A 16246-nucleotide genomic window follows, 5' to 3' on the forward strand; every position below is an offset into this window, starting at 1 on the left:
GATAAGGCGTCTCCGCATTGGTGGAGCTGGCTGACGGCGTCTGCTCGGCGCGACCGAGCCGCGGGGAGACGGCGGAGACGTGACACCGGCCGCGCTTGGTTCCGAACCGCGAGGTGCTTTCATGGCAAGAATTTGTGAAAAAAGTGAAAAAAAAATAGTTGAATAATCATCTCAAGTGATGCCCTGCCCCGGCTGTGCGCGCTCAGGCCGACGAAAATCGTGCGCCGAACGATGGTGTGTACGAGCCTGAAGTAGGCCTAGCGTGTTCCCCAGCACGGGGGACTGCTACTGCCAGCGGTCGCACCCGCCGCGACAGTGATAACGCAGGCCGCAGATGAGCAGAAAGATAAGCTCAAAACAGGAAAAGCTTGAACTCGCGCCAACTCCAGCAACGAAGCGGTAGACGGATTGTGTTCGTAACGATGACGGCAGCGCGGCGGACAGTCCGCTTGGCGATGCGGAGTTCACGATCGTCAGATCTAAACAGTTTGCCGAGATTGGCGAAGCGTAAAACATACGGCGGCGATATTGGCATTTAAAAAAGTGAACGGGGATAAGGAATCGCCGTCAAACTTATTCTCCAATGCGTAAACTGCGGGACACGTCGTCTTCGTAGAGCTCGCCGCGCGTTTGCGCCGATAGGACCTCGTTCATAGTCCTTAGGGAATTCACTTGCTTCCAGTGCAATGCAGAGCACTGTGAAGCAGCAAACAGCTCCAAATTACATTTATTTTCCACAATAAACGTTTCTCACCGTGGTCTTGATGCGAGGACGTAGCAAAACGACGTACGTAAAAAAAAAAAGGAAAAAAAAAAGAAAAAGTGACAACTGAATGTGCTGCAACTGCAAATCAAAATGAAAGAGGCGACACTTGGACGTTGGAAAGCAAAGAGACTACATTCCTGGAGGTTTATAGCCATTTTAAATTGTAAACGTGTGCATTGCACCAGTGAATGTCTGAGAGCAGAGAGGAAGCGTGCTTCCTCTGCAGCTTTTCAGACTGCAGCAAAACGAAAGCAGAAAGGCAAACTCAATTCAGATTACTGTCCAGGAGCCTTCTAGGCCACAGTGGCCTGCATTTCTGCAGTTTTTGTTTGATTAAATTAGTGTTTGACATTGCAATTCGTTTTTTCCATTTTTCTCAAAATGAAAATTTTGCCTACCCTTCTATTTTGCGGGTGGCATTGTGGCTCTCCTACTCGTGAGATTGTAATGATTTTTTTTTTACTGGCTCGTGAGTGTTAAAGGAACACAATAAAGCTGTTATACAAGGTCTCAACTGCATGAAAAATTTTTAAACATAAGAAGATGTAGAAAGGGGGTGGTTGCACTTGTGAAGCTGAAACTTAAAACTTCCATAACTTTGGCTTGTAGTAAGGCAGGAGCACTAAACTTGTTTTATTGTGTTCCTTAGACATTCAGGAACAGATCCATGTGCATTTTAGCAATTTCCCTTCAGTAAATATTTTTACAAGCTTCCCGCAAGTCTGGAACAGCAAAGTTGCTGTAACAACTCAGCAAATTTATGTAGAAGAAAACTAACAACATATTTGAAACCAGCACTAGAATTTACATAAACCCTGCAAATTTCATGCTGACAGGACAAATATTAAGAAAATTTTGCTCAAGACCCATGTCCCCCCTTAAAAGTACGGCAGTATGGATCATACATTTTCCGGATAGGTTCTCTTTTTCTTTTTTCTCGGAATTTTTCACAAATATGTCAACGAGGTTTGACTGCAGCAGTAAAGGGGCAACTCCAACAGTACTAAAAGAGGTAGGTACTGCCATGAGGTTCAGAACTATGGATAAGCAACCAAAAGCCAAGTATCATCAAAAGGCCCTCTCTGGCAGGGGCGGCCCTTAGGAACACTCACAAAAACATTGAAGGTTAGCACGTGCACATCACACAGACAGATATGGGGCAAGCTTTCTCAAAAACGCATACAGTCAACGACCGATTTTTCGGACCCTCTAGGGAACGCAAAAACGTCCGAAAATTCAGGCAGTCTGAAAAAATGACTGCATAAAAAAGACGTACCATTTTACAAATATTTCTTGGATTAAAACAGTCAAACACGAGGTATTAGGCTTCCGAAACACCAAAGAATGAAAAAGAGCCATTCAAAAACTCTATACAGCCGACAGCCTGTTTATTATGCATGTGTCGTCACGGCAGACGGCGTTATTGCTGCAGTGTCTTAAAGAACTTATCGATCCTTGTTTGGACGGCGTTTCGCTTGCATGCGATCATATTGGCCTCGATCTGAGCAACAGCACTGTACACCGATGAAAACGTGAGCTATGCTCGCGTCAACTCAGCGCTTGTAGGCAGTGCGGACGTTGGCTCCTCATTCTCAACATCGGAGTCTTCCGAATCCTCCACAACCTGACGAACTATCTCCTCATCGGTCAGTTCTGCACAGAAGTAGAGCTCGTTGTCAGCGTCGACAAACTGTTCAAAAGTTATTTCCGTCAGTATGGAAATCCCAGCAGAGTGGAGGTCATTGATCGCTTCATCCATGGGTGGGCACATGTCAATCACGTTGCACATTCAGGCAAGTCTGCTGCCTCTGTGGTGAGTGCGAAGACCGCGTGGCGAAACCCACGTCAGCCTGCGATCGTCTGCTCATTACTTGTTTAAGGGGGGACACCCCTCTTAAAACTTTTTTCCTTATTTATGGGTGGATCTGACTGAAACTTGCACCATTAATGTACTTTTGCATGCTGATTTCAAATATCTGATTAGTTTTCTTGTAGATGAAATAGCTTTCAAAATAATCCCTAATTCATGTTCTTCGTTTGGAGGTGAGTTAATTACTAAACACTTTATGGCATGAGGAGAATAGCCCTGCCAGAGTGATCTAGAAGGATCATAGAGTGCCGCTAGTCATGAATTAACGTGGTAGAAGAATTTGAACCAAAGTTACAATAAGTCAAACTTTTATGAATAAAAGCCCAGGTTGGCACCTAAGATTGATAATTAATTCTGTAAATGTTGCCGCATAATAACTGTACATATTTTTGTCCTACGGCACTGTCGAAGGTTTTCTCTTTCTAACAAGACAAGAATGAGAGCTATAGCACAAATAGACTAAGAGATATCTTTCCTCCAAAATTGCAGCACCCTCAAAATTGCAGTTTTGAGAAAACGAGGAAAAACACTTCACAGCATGTAGGTGTAAATTATGTCAATGATTGATATGTCAACAAGATCAGAAACAGGTGGAAAGTGATCTGAAGCGAAAATTAATGGCCTATGCCAATTTGAGCCAAAGTTACGCAATAGGAAACGCTTGAAAGGAAAATTCCATTTGGGTACCAAAGACAACATAACCTTCTCAGCAAATTTTCTTTTGTCGTCACTGCATTTACCTTGGTTTCATGAGACTCGCAGGATTCCCTTTCTAGAAAAAAAAATTTTTAAAGCAATAGCAAGAACAGGACCAGAGATATTGATATTTAAAAAATGCAACACTACCAAAATTGGGGGATTGTCGGAAGCACTCAAGCCTCACGGCATTTAATCAGGAAGGGCAACCCCAAAGACCTCATGCTATTAAAATGCACCAGGAGCATAGTCGGGGTGCATGCTGTCACGGTGTTTTCTTTTTTCTGTTTTAGCAACGCCAAGCGAAGCCGCCCGCTTCTTTGCAGAACGTACGCTACGGTGCAAGTCCTTTTCTTCAGCTCTCCTGGACCCAGTTGCTGTCACATTTGTACTGCATTCTTGCAGAATTGCTGCTGCTGTATGCTTGCAGCCGGCATTGAAGCGCAGCACAGCTTCTGCTGTGGCTGCTTCCACAGCAAACAGTGATGAGTGCCGCTCTTTGTGGATCAAGGTCCAGATGACTGAGTGGAAGCTTTCGTTCGAGTTCTGGGTCTTCCCCCGAATGCACCTCTGCAGCAGGCTCTTCTCTGATAAACGACTATAAACAGGCAAAAGAGCATCAGCCACATCTCTTGGCAGACTGTAATTGTGCTTTGGTGCAGGCTCCTCTTTTGCCTTTGCAGCGTTGTGGCGGCACCATGACTTCTCACCGGTAGGACACAAACTGTGTTTGGGGCAGTCATCAGTAGATGTGATGTGGTAATATGTCGCCATCACAGCTCGCTGCATGGCATCCACATCACCTACATTTGATCGAAGCGCTCGGCCATAATATATTGCCAGCTTGTCAACTAGATCAGCTGTCAGCCTTCCTCTGCCGCCAAGACTTTGCTTCCCTGCACCCTTGTGTCTCTGCAAGAGGTTGCGCAAAGCTGCTCCCATACGCTTGTGCACGTGATTTATGCAGTCCTCTTTGACTATTTCAATGTAGCCATAGATTGCAGCATCTTTAAGAGCACTGAACGTGCGACTGTCCCCATCGCATAGCATGGTTGTGTAGCGCATGTTGTGGCGCTGCAGAGATCTTTCAAACAGAATTTTGCCAGCCTCTACTTCCATTTGACCAGCCTTGGAGTTGGTGTTTTTTTGGCACTGGTGGCGTGATTTCCAAAGTTCGTAGCCGTCAGTGTTTGGCGTGGGACCAATTTCGCAGCCCAGACAAAAGTTTGACAACACCACATAATCAAGCACGTAACCAGTGAAGAGTTCCACCACGGCACCGACGCCTATATGTGATGAGTGTCCGCGCGTCATCCATGTGCCGTCGTTGCACACGGCAATGTTCCCCCTATGCCCAAAACACAAGTCATCGTAGACCTTCGCCACTGCCTGCGCGGCTTGTGCCATAGCGGTCGTGGCGGCTCGGGTAGCAGCGGGTTGCAGTGTGTTCTTCAGATGCCGTTGAAACGTCTTGTTGTGCATCCCGCGCCGCGACAACCCCATCGCCGAAAAGATATCGTTCATTGCTGTCTGGCCGTTACCGGTCGACAGCATTGCTCGACTAGCCAGAATATTCAGCTCAAAAGGATTGCACCTTTTCTCGCCGTCAACCCTCCGCGAGTTCCACTCGGCCGCAATCTCACCGCAGTTGTCGCACAGCACGATCAGTTTTACGGCGAGGCCATAGCTCCGGTCGCTGGTAATTAAACGCACGCATCCACGACACGTTTTGCACCGCACGGCATCCAGAAGGATATTCACAATGCTGAGGTCAATTACCGCATAGGAGGCTGTTCCGTCCGCATCTGACTCTGCGGACGCACCACTTGCATCGGCGAACAGCGCGGTCTTTCGTGCCGTCGCCGGCGTCGATACCAGTCTATCAAGCGTAGCTTGCTCACGGGCACTCACTTGAGTTATGTCGCTGTTAGTGACAGGCGCGGTATCAATACGTACACGACTGCAGTCGGCACGAAGAACGGCGCCGTTGTCCAGCGGAATCGGAGAAGCGTCGCCGCCCGCAACGTGATCGTCACACAATCCCGCAGCACTGGCACTTGCTTCTTGCACAGTATGCAACGAAGTCGCATTCTTAACGCGTTTCTTTGGTTGCTTTCGCCCGAACTTGTGCAAAGAGCGGTACTTCTTCGCGCCTGGCATGACTCTCGCGTTGCACTAGCGTGGGCGGCAGAAAGACAAAATGGCGTCACTGGGAGTCCGCACTTCAGGGCTAGCTTGCCGGAACCAACCAAACGACGCCATTTTGATCACGTGCCTTAACCGGCCAATAGTAGCGCGCGCTGCATGCTATCTTTTTGCTTGTTTTTTATGGGGAAGGCGGAGCGCACAGGGTTGCTTTCCGAAAGAAAAAATAAGCCGAAAGCGCGCGCTTTCGAACGAGACCAAAATCGCCGCGGTGGAGCGCGTAGTTCTCATGCGCCGGGCGATCGAAATTGGGTGTCGTTTGTCCACAATTTAAAGGGCAGTGGGTGTGGTACTGCATTTTTTAATCGCTATAACTTCATAAATAAGCGGGGTATAAGGATGAAAATTTGCGTGCAGATGCGGAATGGTGCGAGGAATACGAAAATGAAAAAATTGAAAATCCGATTTTCAGGCCGATTTTCGGTGCCAAAGAGCCGTGTCCCCCCTTAATAATGGTGGCTTTCTTCTCCATCGTTAACCGACAGTACTGTTTTCCGCGCTTCAACGCCATCGGCGAGGACGACGAGGACAGAGTGGGGGCCATCGTGGGCAAGCAAAATCCTCTTGTTGCGAAGTGTCGATGCACCTAAGCCTAGGTGCACTTGACAGAATACGTAGCACGTAGCAACACCATGCACCAGCTTAGCAAAACACCACGTGGTCTGCGATGAGTCTGCGCAACGAAAAGGCGAAACAGTCACGGTGTCGACGGCGCTTCCGGAAACTCCTAAAGAGGCGCTGGTGAACATAGCCAGAGTGGCCAGACCAAATCGGTGTGTGGCGGCTAGGTAAGGGCAGTTGTTCAAAGGTGTGACATGGTACGCAGACTGGGAGATAACCAAAATGGCGGCTTTGTATGACACAGTTGCGGCTTCAGACCTTCCGTCGCATCAAAAAAGTCCGAAAAATTGGATGGCAGGGGGTTCGAGCATCCGAAATTTCAGATGCCCTTATACAGTAGAACCTTGTTGTTACGTTCCTCACTGCTGCATTTTCCCGGCTGTTACGCCGCTTTCATCCGGTCCCGGCATTGCTCCCATAGGATCCAATGTATTGGGACCCTCGTTGTTACGTTGTAGCTGTGAAAACGTACCCGCATGATACGTCGCAACTGGTCACCACGAACCCGCCTGAGGCAACGCGCGCCGACCACCATTTTGACTTTTGAAGTCTTGGCTAGGCTTGGCTATGAAACTAACTTCAAGAAGCCGCACGCGAGTTGGAGAGGCCGCCACTAGATGGCCATCTGCCTCGTGAACGTCAGCTAGATGGCGTGCACCGCCACCACCCGATTCAAAGGGTTCAACTTCATCCATTCATCCATCCGTCGAACCAGTCCACGACAAAGCCGGTCATGAACCAGTCGACCTAACCATTGTCCTTTGTATCCGACGATCGTGATCTGACGTTCTTCAATGGCGTCGCACAAGCGGAAGGCGCTTTCCCTCCAGGAAAAGCTGGACGCACTCAACGCTGTCGGCAGGCAGCCAGCGCGGAAAAGAATTGATATTGCGAAAAACCTTGGTCTGCCACCATCGACGCTTAACAGCATCGTCTCAAAGTGTGCCGAGATTGAAGGCAATGCAGCGCTTTTCGGCGCGAAAGCTAAGCAGACTCGTGGGGCCAAGTATGGAAACCTCGACGAAGCTCTTCTGACCTGGTTCGAGCAAGCTCGCGCTGCCGGCATCAACTTTGATGGCAGCATTTTGAGCGAGAAGGCAGTGGACATCGCCGACAGACTGGGCATTACGGACTTTGCGGTGTCGAATGACTGGATTGACCGTTTCCGAAAGAGGCACGGCATCGAGTACAAGACAGTAAGCGGTGAATCAGCAGGTGTGAACTTGACAACAGTCGACGATTGGAAGGCCACACTAATTGAGGCCTATGCGCCTCGTGACATCTACAACGGCTATGAAACGGGCCTTTTTTTTCGGGTGCAGCCGTCGAAGTCCCTAAGCCTGAAAGGAGAAGCGTGTCACGGAGGAAAAAACAGCAAAGAGCGATTGATGGTGCTCCTCTGCTGCAACATGAATGGTTCCGATAAGTTAAAGCCATGAGTAATCAGCAAATATCGGAACCCGCGGTGCTTGAAGAACACTCGCCTGCTGCCATGTCACTACAAAAGTAACAGTCGTGCGTGGATGACGTGTTCGTTGTTCGAAGGATTTCTTCGCTACTTCGACAACAAGATGGGATCCCAGTGCAGGAGTGTTCTCAATGATCAGATTTAGGCCGCATCTGTCCACGCAGGACGTGATGCTTCAACTCTCTAGAGAAATCATAGACTCTGGAAACGGTCACGGCATGCGGGCCATCCTGGGTTTGGATTTGAAGAAAGCGTTTGATAACGTCTCCCACGAGGCTACACAGCCCAGCCTCTCGGAACTAAACGTAGGGCGACACACCTACGACTATATGAGATTTTTTGTCTAACAGGACTGCGGACCTTACCATAGGGGAACTCAAGTCGGAACGCATACCGCTGGGAAACGGGCATGCCGCAGGGGTCAGTGTTATCCCCTTTTCTATTCAACGCTGCGCTGATCACGCTCACTAAAAACCTTGACGCTATACACGGTATTAGACACACCCTATACGCTGACGACGTCACGATTTGGATGAGTCAGGGATCAGACGGGCAAATCGAGGAAGCCCTACAAGAGGCAGCAGACGTCGTAGACGCCCACGCCCGTTGGGCAGGACTGGAATGCTCCCCACAAAAGTCGGAGCTGTTGGTGATCCGTAAACAACAGAAGGGTTTGCAAAACAAAGCCGAGCAAGATACAGCTAGAAATCCAGGGAAACGAAATAACGGAGGTAGAAACGATATGGGTGCGTGGGATGTTTATACAATCTAACAGGTGCAACAAGGTAATGCTGGAAAGGTTGTCGGCCTCGATCCAACAGACCATACGGCTAATTAAGCGTGTGGCGACTAGGCGACAAGGTATGGGAGAGTGCGATGCATGTTGGCTCGTTCAGGCTTTTGTCCTCAGACGGCTCGTGCATGCAACCCCCTACCTGGACCTCAAAAAGGCCGATAATGAAAAATTGAATTGCCTGATAAGGCAGGCATACAAAGCGGCTCTCGGTCTCTCCAGAAACACGTCCACTGCGAGACTTCTATCACTAGGGGTTCACAACACCCTCGAAGAGCTCATTGAGGCACAATTAACATTGCAAGAGCAACGGCTCAGGCAAACTGAGGCGGGGCTGTGTATCCTGAGAAGCTAAGGCATAAGGGGTGAGGACCCTTCAAGCCAGGTGATCTTGCTGGTAGAGATGTGTGAACGCATTCGGGTCAAACCACTCCCCAAGAACATGCAAGCGGATCGCCATGAACTTCGGAGGAAGGCCAGAGCGAAGACAGGCAAAAAGTATCAAGGGGATGATAGTGCCGTGTATGTCGATGCAGCAAAATACAACATTACAGGATAGGAGGCTTTCGCTGTGAGCGCGGTGAGCATCTCCCACAGGGTAGCAGCTACAGTGGTCACGGGTTGAGTAGAAGAGGAAGAAGAGGCCGCAATAGCCCTAGGAATTGTTCAAAACGGAACAAGCACTATTCTCAGTGATTCCAAAACGGCCCTTCGCAACATCGCCAGGGGTCGTATCTCCGCCACTGCATTTAAAATTCTTAATGCGTTGCCAAAAACATAGGAACGTAGTGGATCTCGTGTCCCGGCTCACTCGGGCGTCCCGGGGAACGAGGCCGCTCACCACACCAATATGCTTGAAGTTTTGTCAGCCGAGCTGTTGAAGGGATCTCTGGCGCAGGTGCCCGACGGAGTGAGACTGGATACCTACCAGGCCATTACCACTTACTACAAAGAGCTCAGGGCGAGCCTGCCTCCTCCACACGTTTCGCTCAGCCGAGATCAGGCTACCACGTGGCGGCGGCTGCAAACGCGGTCGCAGCCAAACCCTTGGACTTATGCCAAGATCTTTCCTGATATAGTAAATCTGTACTGCCAACTGTGCGGCGAGCCTGCCACCTTAGACCATATACAGTCGAACCCGGATATATCGAACTCGAAGGGGATCGCGAAAAAGTTCGATATATCGATAATTCAATATACAGAAATTGGCTTGTGACGGCACTTACGATGCGAAAAAACGATACCGTATTTGCCGCGTAATCAATCCACTCACATAATGAACCCTCTCTCCACTTTTGCACCCGAGAATTTGAAACAAAAAATGCTTTAAGGCCAGCTCGCTCACATGCAAGCGATTGAGCGATCTCAGCGACGAGCGGGAGCGACAGAGCGAAAAATTTCCAACTTGTTGGAACTGCGTCCCACTCGCCACTCGAGCCACCGCGGCAGCTCAAAACAAGGTTTCTGTGTCGCTGCGGCAGAAAATCGCGAGCGTTTTCGCTTGCATGCCGATGGCGCGATAACTCCGTTTCGGTCGTCGCATCCACAGCTCATTTCTTGGCAGCGTGCCAAGATGTTGCGCAGCGATAACGTCAGGGCGCGTTTATCTTTTTATAGCTCCTCAAGTGGCGGGGAGCGAACTTGGCAGAGTGCCCGTGATGGCTTGATTGCACAAGTCTGGTTCGATTTATCACACCGCGCTTGGGGCGGGGGCGTCATGATCGCAGCAGCTGACGGCGTGCTTCCCTTGATTGGTACATGCAAAGATAAACGGCTCCAGCAAAAAAAAAAAAAAAGAGAGAGCCTGCCGCTTCTTAACGTCCGCAGCCGCCATATCTTACGCTACGTCGCGGGTACAGCACAACGATAAGAAAGAATGACTCTCGCAAAAATAAAAAAAAAATAAGAGAAAGCTGCCGCTTCTTAACGTCCGCAGGCGCCATTGCCACGTCAGCCGCCGCGCGCAGAGGGTTCGCAACACACGCTGGAGAAAGCGTCCCACGTCTGTCTGAAAAGGGGCTGAGCTGGCTTGGCGCATGCGTAGCACGTGCTGAAGAAGAGAGCTCGGCAAAAGAATGGGCACACCCACCACATGGCTTGCAAACGTCATGTGTTGGCGCGCGGGAAACGATAACTGCAGATGCGCGCGCCTTTGGCGAATGGGCGCGGCGCTGTCCAGAACTGTCCCCTCTCATTCCTTCCGCGCGTGGCTTGAAAACAGTCACGCGGCAAACGGCCAAGATTGATGCGATCGTCTTTGGGGAAGGCATACTTTCCAGTGCGTAGTGTAGAGTTTGATATATCGAACGACCGGCGAAATTGTGTTCGATATATGATGCGGCTTTCCTATACTTTTACATGGGATTTTCAAGGGGATATTCCGTGAGTTCGATATAACCAAAATTCGATATATCCGGGTTCGACTGTAATCTGGGACTGTGCGGAGGATCCGCCTCCGGCAGATCTAGTACCATCTCCCTCGCTGGCACACTGCGAAGCTGTTCTCGCCTGCCGGGACCCAGACATCCAGTTCCGGGCCTCGGCAAGAGCGCAAGAGGTCGCTGACAGACTTGGACTGCCGGGCACCTGGAGCAACTGAATGCAGCCCAAGGCAAATATCAATCGCTGACAAAGTTTTTTCACTCTCTCTCTCGTTTTTCTAGACAATTGTGTTGCCCACCCAAGAGACCCACAGTTTCTTCGGAACGTCGAGCTTGTGTTCTCACCGAACACTACAAGCCATCTGCAGCCGCTGGATGCCGGCGTCATAAAGAACCTGAAGCATTCCTACCAGAAGTGTGTTGTGAACTGCTGTCTTGTGCGTATTGATTGTGGACAGCAGCCTACGATCATTTCAGTGCTTGACGTTATGCACTAGCGGATATCGAAATTTGGTTATATCGAACTCACGGAATATCCCCTTGAAAATCCCCTGTAAAAGTATAGGAAAGCCGCGTCATATATCCAACTCAATTTCGCCCGTCGTTCTATATATCGAACTCCGCACCATGCACTGGAAAGTGTGCCCTTCCCAAAGACGATTGCATCACCCTCGGCCGTTTGCTGCGTGACGTTTTCAAGCCACGCACGGAAGTAATGAGAGGGGACAGTTCGGCTAGGGCAGCGCCGCACCCATTCCCTAAAGGCGCACGCATTTGCGGTTATCAGGTCCGTTCGTTTCACCTGCACTACGTGAACTGGTTCACGTGGTGCTGCACTTCACAATTCGTTTCAGTGATGCAAGATGGCGTCCTCTGCACCACGCCATTCGTTTCAAAAAGTGCAGACATCGTGCAGGTCGAGTTCACGAAAAGTTCAGCAAAACTGTGCACCTGCTCAGCGGTCAGTGCCGAAATGATGCAGCTGCAGCTGCCGCATGAAAGCAGACGACAGCTTGGCGGCGATGGCTTGGGTGTTGTATTAAACAGTGAAGCGACCCTTATTCCACTCGTCAACGAGAACGATGCCTGTGTTTGCCAAAGAAACGACGACGCGTACTCCAAACCATGTCTATCAAGTAAGCACGTGCATGCATTATGGTTCATGCTGACTTCAATCATGATCGAAGTTTGTTTGCGCTTCGTGCCAGCTGCCACATGGTGCGCATACACATACATCGATTGAGGCTGGTTCGTGTCAACGCTTCATTGCGATGTGCTGTTAGAAAATTGATCTTATTCGGCATTTTGGCTCCGGTTGATGTGAGTGGCAATATAATTCACAGATAGCCGACCACATATGCGGTTGGCTTTTGTACATATATGCATGGCATATTCATGAATGAATGAATTCTATCGCCTGTGTATATGCCGCTCGATCAATGGCGCTAATCATCCCAAACATGAAGATTTTCAAGTACAGTCGAACCCGGATATATCGAATTTTGGTTATATCGAACTCACGGAATATCCCCTTGAAAATCCCATGTAAAAGCATAGGAAAGCCGCGTCATATATCGAACTCAATTTCACCGGTCGTTCGATATATCAAACTCCGCACCACGCACTGGAAAGTGTGCCTTCCCCAAAGACGATCGCATCACCCTCGGCCGTGTGCCGCATGACGTTTTCAAGCCATGCGCGGAAGGAATGAGAGGGGGCAGTTCGCCTAGGGCAGCGCAGCGCCCATTCTTCAAACACAAGCGCATCTGCGGTTATCGTATCCCGCGCGCCAGCACGTGACGTTTGCAAGCTATGTGCATGAATGTACCAGAGAGAACCGGTGGCAACGAGAGGGGAAAAGCGCGACAGAGCGAAGCGCAAGGGTGTGCACATTCATTTGCCGAGCTATCTCTCTCCTCTTTCTCGGCCTTTGTTCGCAGTAGCACGCGCTACGCATGCGCCAATCCAGCTCAGCCCGTTTTCAGACAGAACGTCGGACGCTTTCTCCGGCATGTGTTGCGAACCCTCTGCGCACGGCGGCTGATGTGGCTATGGTGCCTGCGGAAGTTAAAAACCGGCAGACCTCTTTTTGTTTTTTCTTTTTTCTTTTTGCGAGAGTAGTTTGTTTTTATCGTTGTGCTGATTGTGCTGTACGCCCGGCATAGCATAAGATATGGCATTACGAAGCAGCATTTTTTTTTTTTTTTTGAGCCGTTTAGCCTTGCATGTATGAATCAACGAAAGCACGCGGTCAGCTGCGATCATGACACCAGCTTTTAGCATTTTTCGCTTTAAACAGCATTTGCAGCTACTTTATCACGCTTTCCAATGATTTTGTGGCAGTGGACTACGCCTGCCCCAAACGCGGCGTGATAAATCGAACCAGGCTTGTGCAATCAAGCCATTACGGGCAGTCTGCCAAGTTCGCTCTCCACCGCCGCAGGAGCTATCAAAAGATAAACACGCGGGGACATTATCGCTGCGCAGCATCTTGGCACACTGCCAAAAAATGAGCTGTGGATGAGACGACCGAAACGGAGTGTGACATGCAAACGAAAACGCTGGCAATTTCTGCCACGGTGACACAGAAACCGTGTTTTGAGCTGCCGCGGTGGCTCGAAGGCTCAAACGACAGATGGACGCAGTTCCAACAAGTTGGAAATTTTTTGCTCTGTCGCTGCCGCTCATCGCTGAGATTAAACGATCGCTTGCATGTAAGCGAGCTGGCCATAACGCTTTTTTTTTTTTTTTCAAAATTATTGAGTGCGAAAATGGAGGGTGGGTTCATTATGCGAGTGAGTTGATTACACAACAAATACGGTATCGTTTTTTCGCATCGCAAGTGCCGTCCCAAGCCGATTTCTGTATAGCGAATTATCGATATATCGAACTATTTCGCGATCCCCTTTGAGTTCGATATATAAGGGTTCGACTGTATACCTTTGCCCGGGCCCGGCCTGAGCCCGAGTGAAAGGGCTTTCCCGAGCCCGAGCACAGCTCTACTACAGAAGAACGAAAATCTGAGCTAGTTGGTGCATTGCAAGATCAAAAAACAGCGCGGCTACTTGGGACAAACAGAGAGGAGAATAACGGACAAGCACTGACTAACAACTGAAGTTTATTCGAAAAAGGCGCAGGTAATATACACTTTTTTCTCAAGAACCAGGACGCATGCGCTCCCAAACAAGCATCAATCTAATCATGGGAATCCAAATATACAATCTCAGTGTCATGCAGAAGCACCGATGGCGTGCTCACGCAACTATCCCCTTTTCTATGGATGTGATAGGCTTCCGATAACTCCATGGTTAGTTGATCCTTATGCCTGTAGATTACATTAGTGTTGTTAAAAAGAGGTGTGCATAGTTTTTTATCAGGATATCTCGGATCATTATTCAGCCCCCAAAAAACTTGCCAAGATATGTGCCATAGTGGACAGAAGAATGAAGAATCAACAAAAAATAAGCGAGAGGAGGTCGTGTAAAATAAATCACCAGGTTAAGTTCGTACCATGTGCTGAAGGCGTGGTGTATGACATTGAATTTTCTTGCGGAAAGAGGTATATAGGCCAAACAGGTAAATGTATCAACACCCGTCTACGCCAACATAAGGCATCTTTGAAAAATGCCCCATCTTCGAACCTTGCCCTGCACTACAGGGACTGCCCTTTAAATAATGATCCGAGATATCCTGATAAAAAACTATGCACACCTCTTTTTAACAACACTAATGTAATCTACAGGCATAAGGATCAACTAACCAGGGAGTTATCGGAAGCCTATCACATCCATAGAAAAGGGGATAGTTGCGTGAGCACGCCATCGGTGCTTCTGCATGACACTGAGATTGTATATTTGGATTCCCATGATTAGATTGATGCTTGTTTGGGAGCGCATGCCTCCTGGTTCTTGAGAAAAGAGTGTATATTACCTGTGCCTTTTTCGAATAAACTTCAGTTGTTAGTCAGCGCTTGTCCGTTATTCTCCTCTCTGTTTGTCCCAAGTAGCCGCGCTGTTTTTTGAGCTCTACAACACTATCTTTTCCTAAGAATTTGTAAAGAATTCCTCTAAGCCCTTAAGCTATCTTTACGTTGCACAAGCCCTAGGCCTACCCACTGCAGCATGTGCAGTACTGAAGCATGAGGAATAAAATCAGAAGGCATGAACCTTCACTGCTCTTGTAAGGATTGAGATTGAAAGTCCTAAAACGGTCAGCCAGACCCTGAGCTCACACACGAGGGTCCCATTTCCATTGCGGTGCTTTTCAAAACAACCAGGTAGCAACGCACCTTCGCTGGTTGAGGAGGCAGATCTCGGACTGCAGCTTGAAGTACCACTGGGCCAGGCAGCGGTGGTCATCAAAGATGCGAATGGACTCCGCACAGCTGGAGATGGGGCTCAGGGGCTGCCAGGGGATGGGGAAAAGGGTGCACTGATCAAGCCACGAGCAAACCAGAAGCAGGCAACACAGTCACGCACAACGTGCAGAACGAAAAAGGGGCATGCAACTGAGAACACACGCACCTGCAGCCCAGTGCTGCTTTGTAGGGAACACTTGTGCCCATCAGTACCCTCTTACACAGCACAAAGTGCCTCAGGTGTAATTTCAGAATCATTTTGCCTGTTCCTGCTTTTTCACCTTTAGTTCTACTAGCCCATGTGTACAATGGCACGGCATAGTGGAAACGCTATTACACATCTCCGAGCAATTGCTGACTGTTCAGTAGGCCATCATAGACAGGACGAGTTTGAAATTTTAAATATGCTGCAAAACTTGGTAGCTTTCATCCAGACTGCCGCAGTGAATGCATTCTGATGCCTGACAAGTGCAGGCAATGTACAAAGAAGAACAGCCTTTGGCTCCACTAAAGGTGAACCTACAATTGAATACAGCCTGCGTCTGTTTGGATGGCTCCACGGTCCCAGGCCACCAGATGGCCAAGGAAAGTTTCACAACGCAGTTAAAGCAAAGCAATGGGAATATGTAGAAAGCACGAATGTAAATATCATGCTGAGACAGAGAAAAGACGCATCCAAAGACCAGTGCTCGTCACTGCGTCATTCATGGTGCAATTAGCACAGTGATGTATGTTAGGAGTTAGGACTTGCTTCATAACAACTCTGGCCATAAGATAACAAATGATGCCAGTGCAACATCAAGCAGCTTTGTAACTTAATAATTTCCTGTCCGTGGGAAAACTGGTGATTTTTGGGTGGTGCCACTTTTTTTTTTTAACAAAACTCGCTTGGTACAGGAGTGTCAAGTATCAAATTGTAGTGGAAGAATTCCTCTTCACAATGGTATTAGTCGAGCCCACTTACAATGGCCCCACTTAAGACGAACGCTCACTTATAACGAACAAGTCCGCTGCGACCATCAAAATATACATTAGAGCTATAGCACTCTGTCTCGGCTACAACGAACATCAGCATCATGTCTTTGAACA

General features: G+C 48.8%; 1 protein-coding gene across 1 annotated transcript in view; it reads right to left on the bottom strand.

The window, feature by feature from the left end:
* LOC146209677 (mitogen-activated protein kinase kinase kinase 7-like) overlaps positions 1-16246 on the bottom strand; it is a 124136-nt gene that overhangs the window by 23501 nt on the left and 84389 nt on the right. The window contains exon 14 of the mRNA XM_084603012.1: positions 15089-15204. Coding sequence (XP_084459138.1) covers positions 15089-15204 — 116 coding nt within the window. The remainder of the gene's footprint in view (positions 1-15088; positions 15205-16246) is intronic.

This window comes from Amblyomma maculatum, chromosome 1 (assembly GCF_055883805.1).
Source record: "Amblyomma maculatum isolate TAMU_Amacu chromosome 1, ASM5588380v1, whole genome shotgun sequence".
NCBI lineage: Eukaryota > Metazoa > Arthropoda > Arachnida > Ixodida > Ixodidae > Amblyomma > Amblyomma maculatum.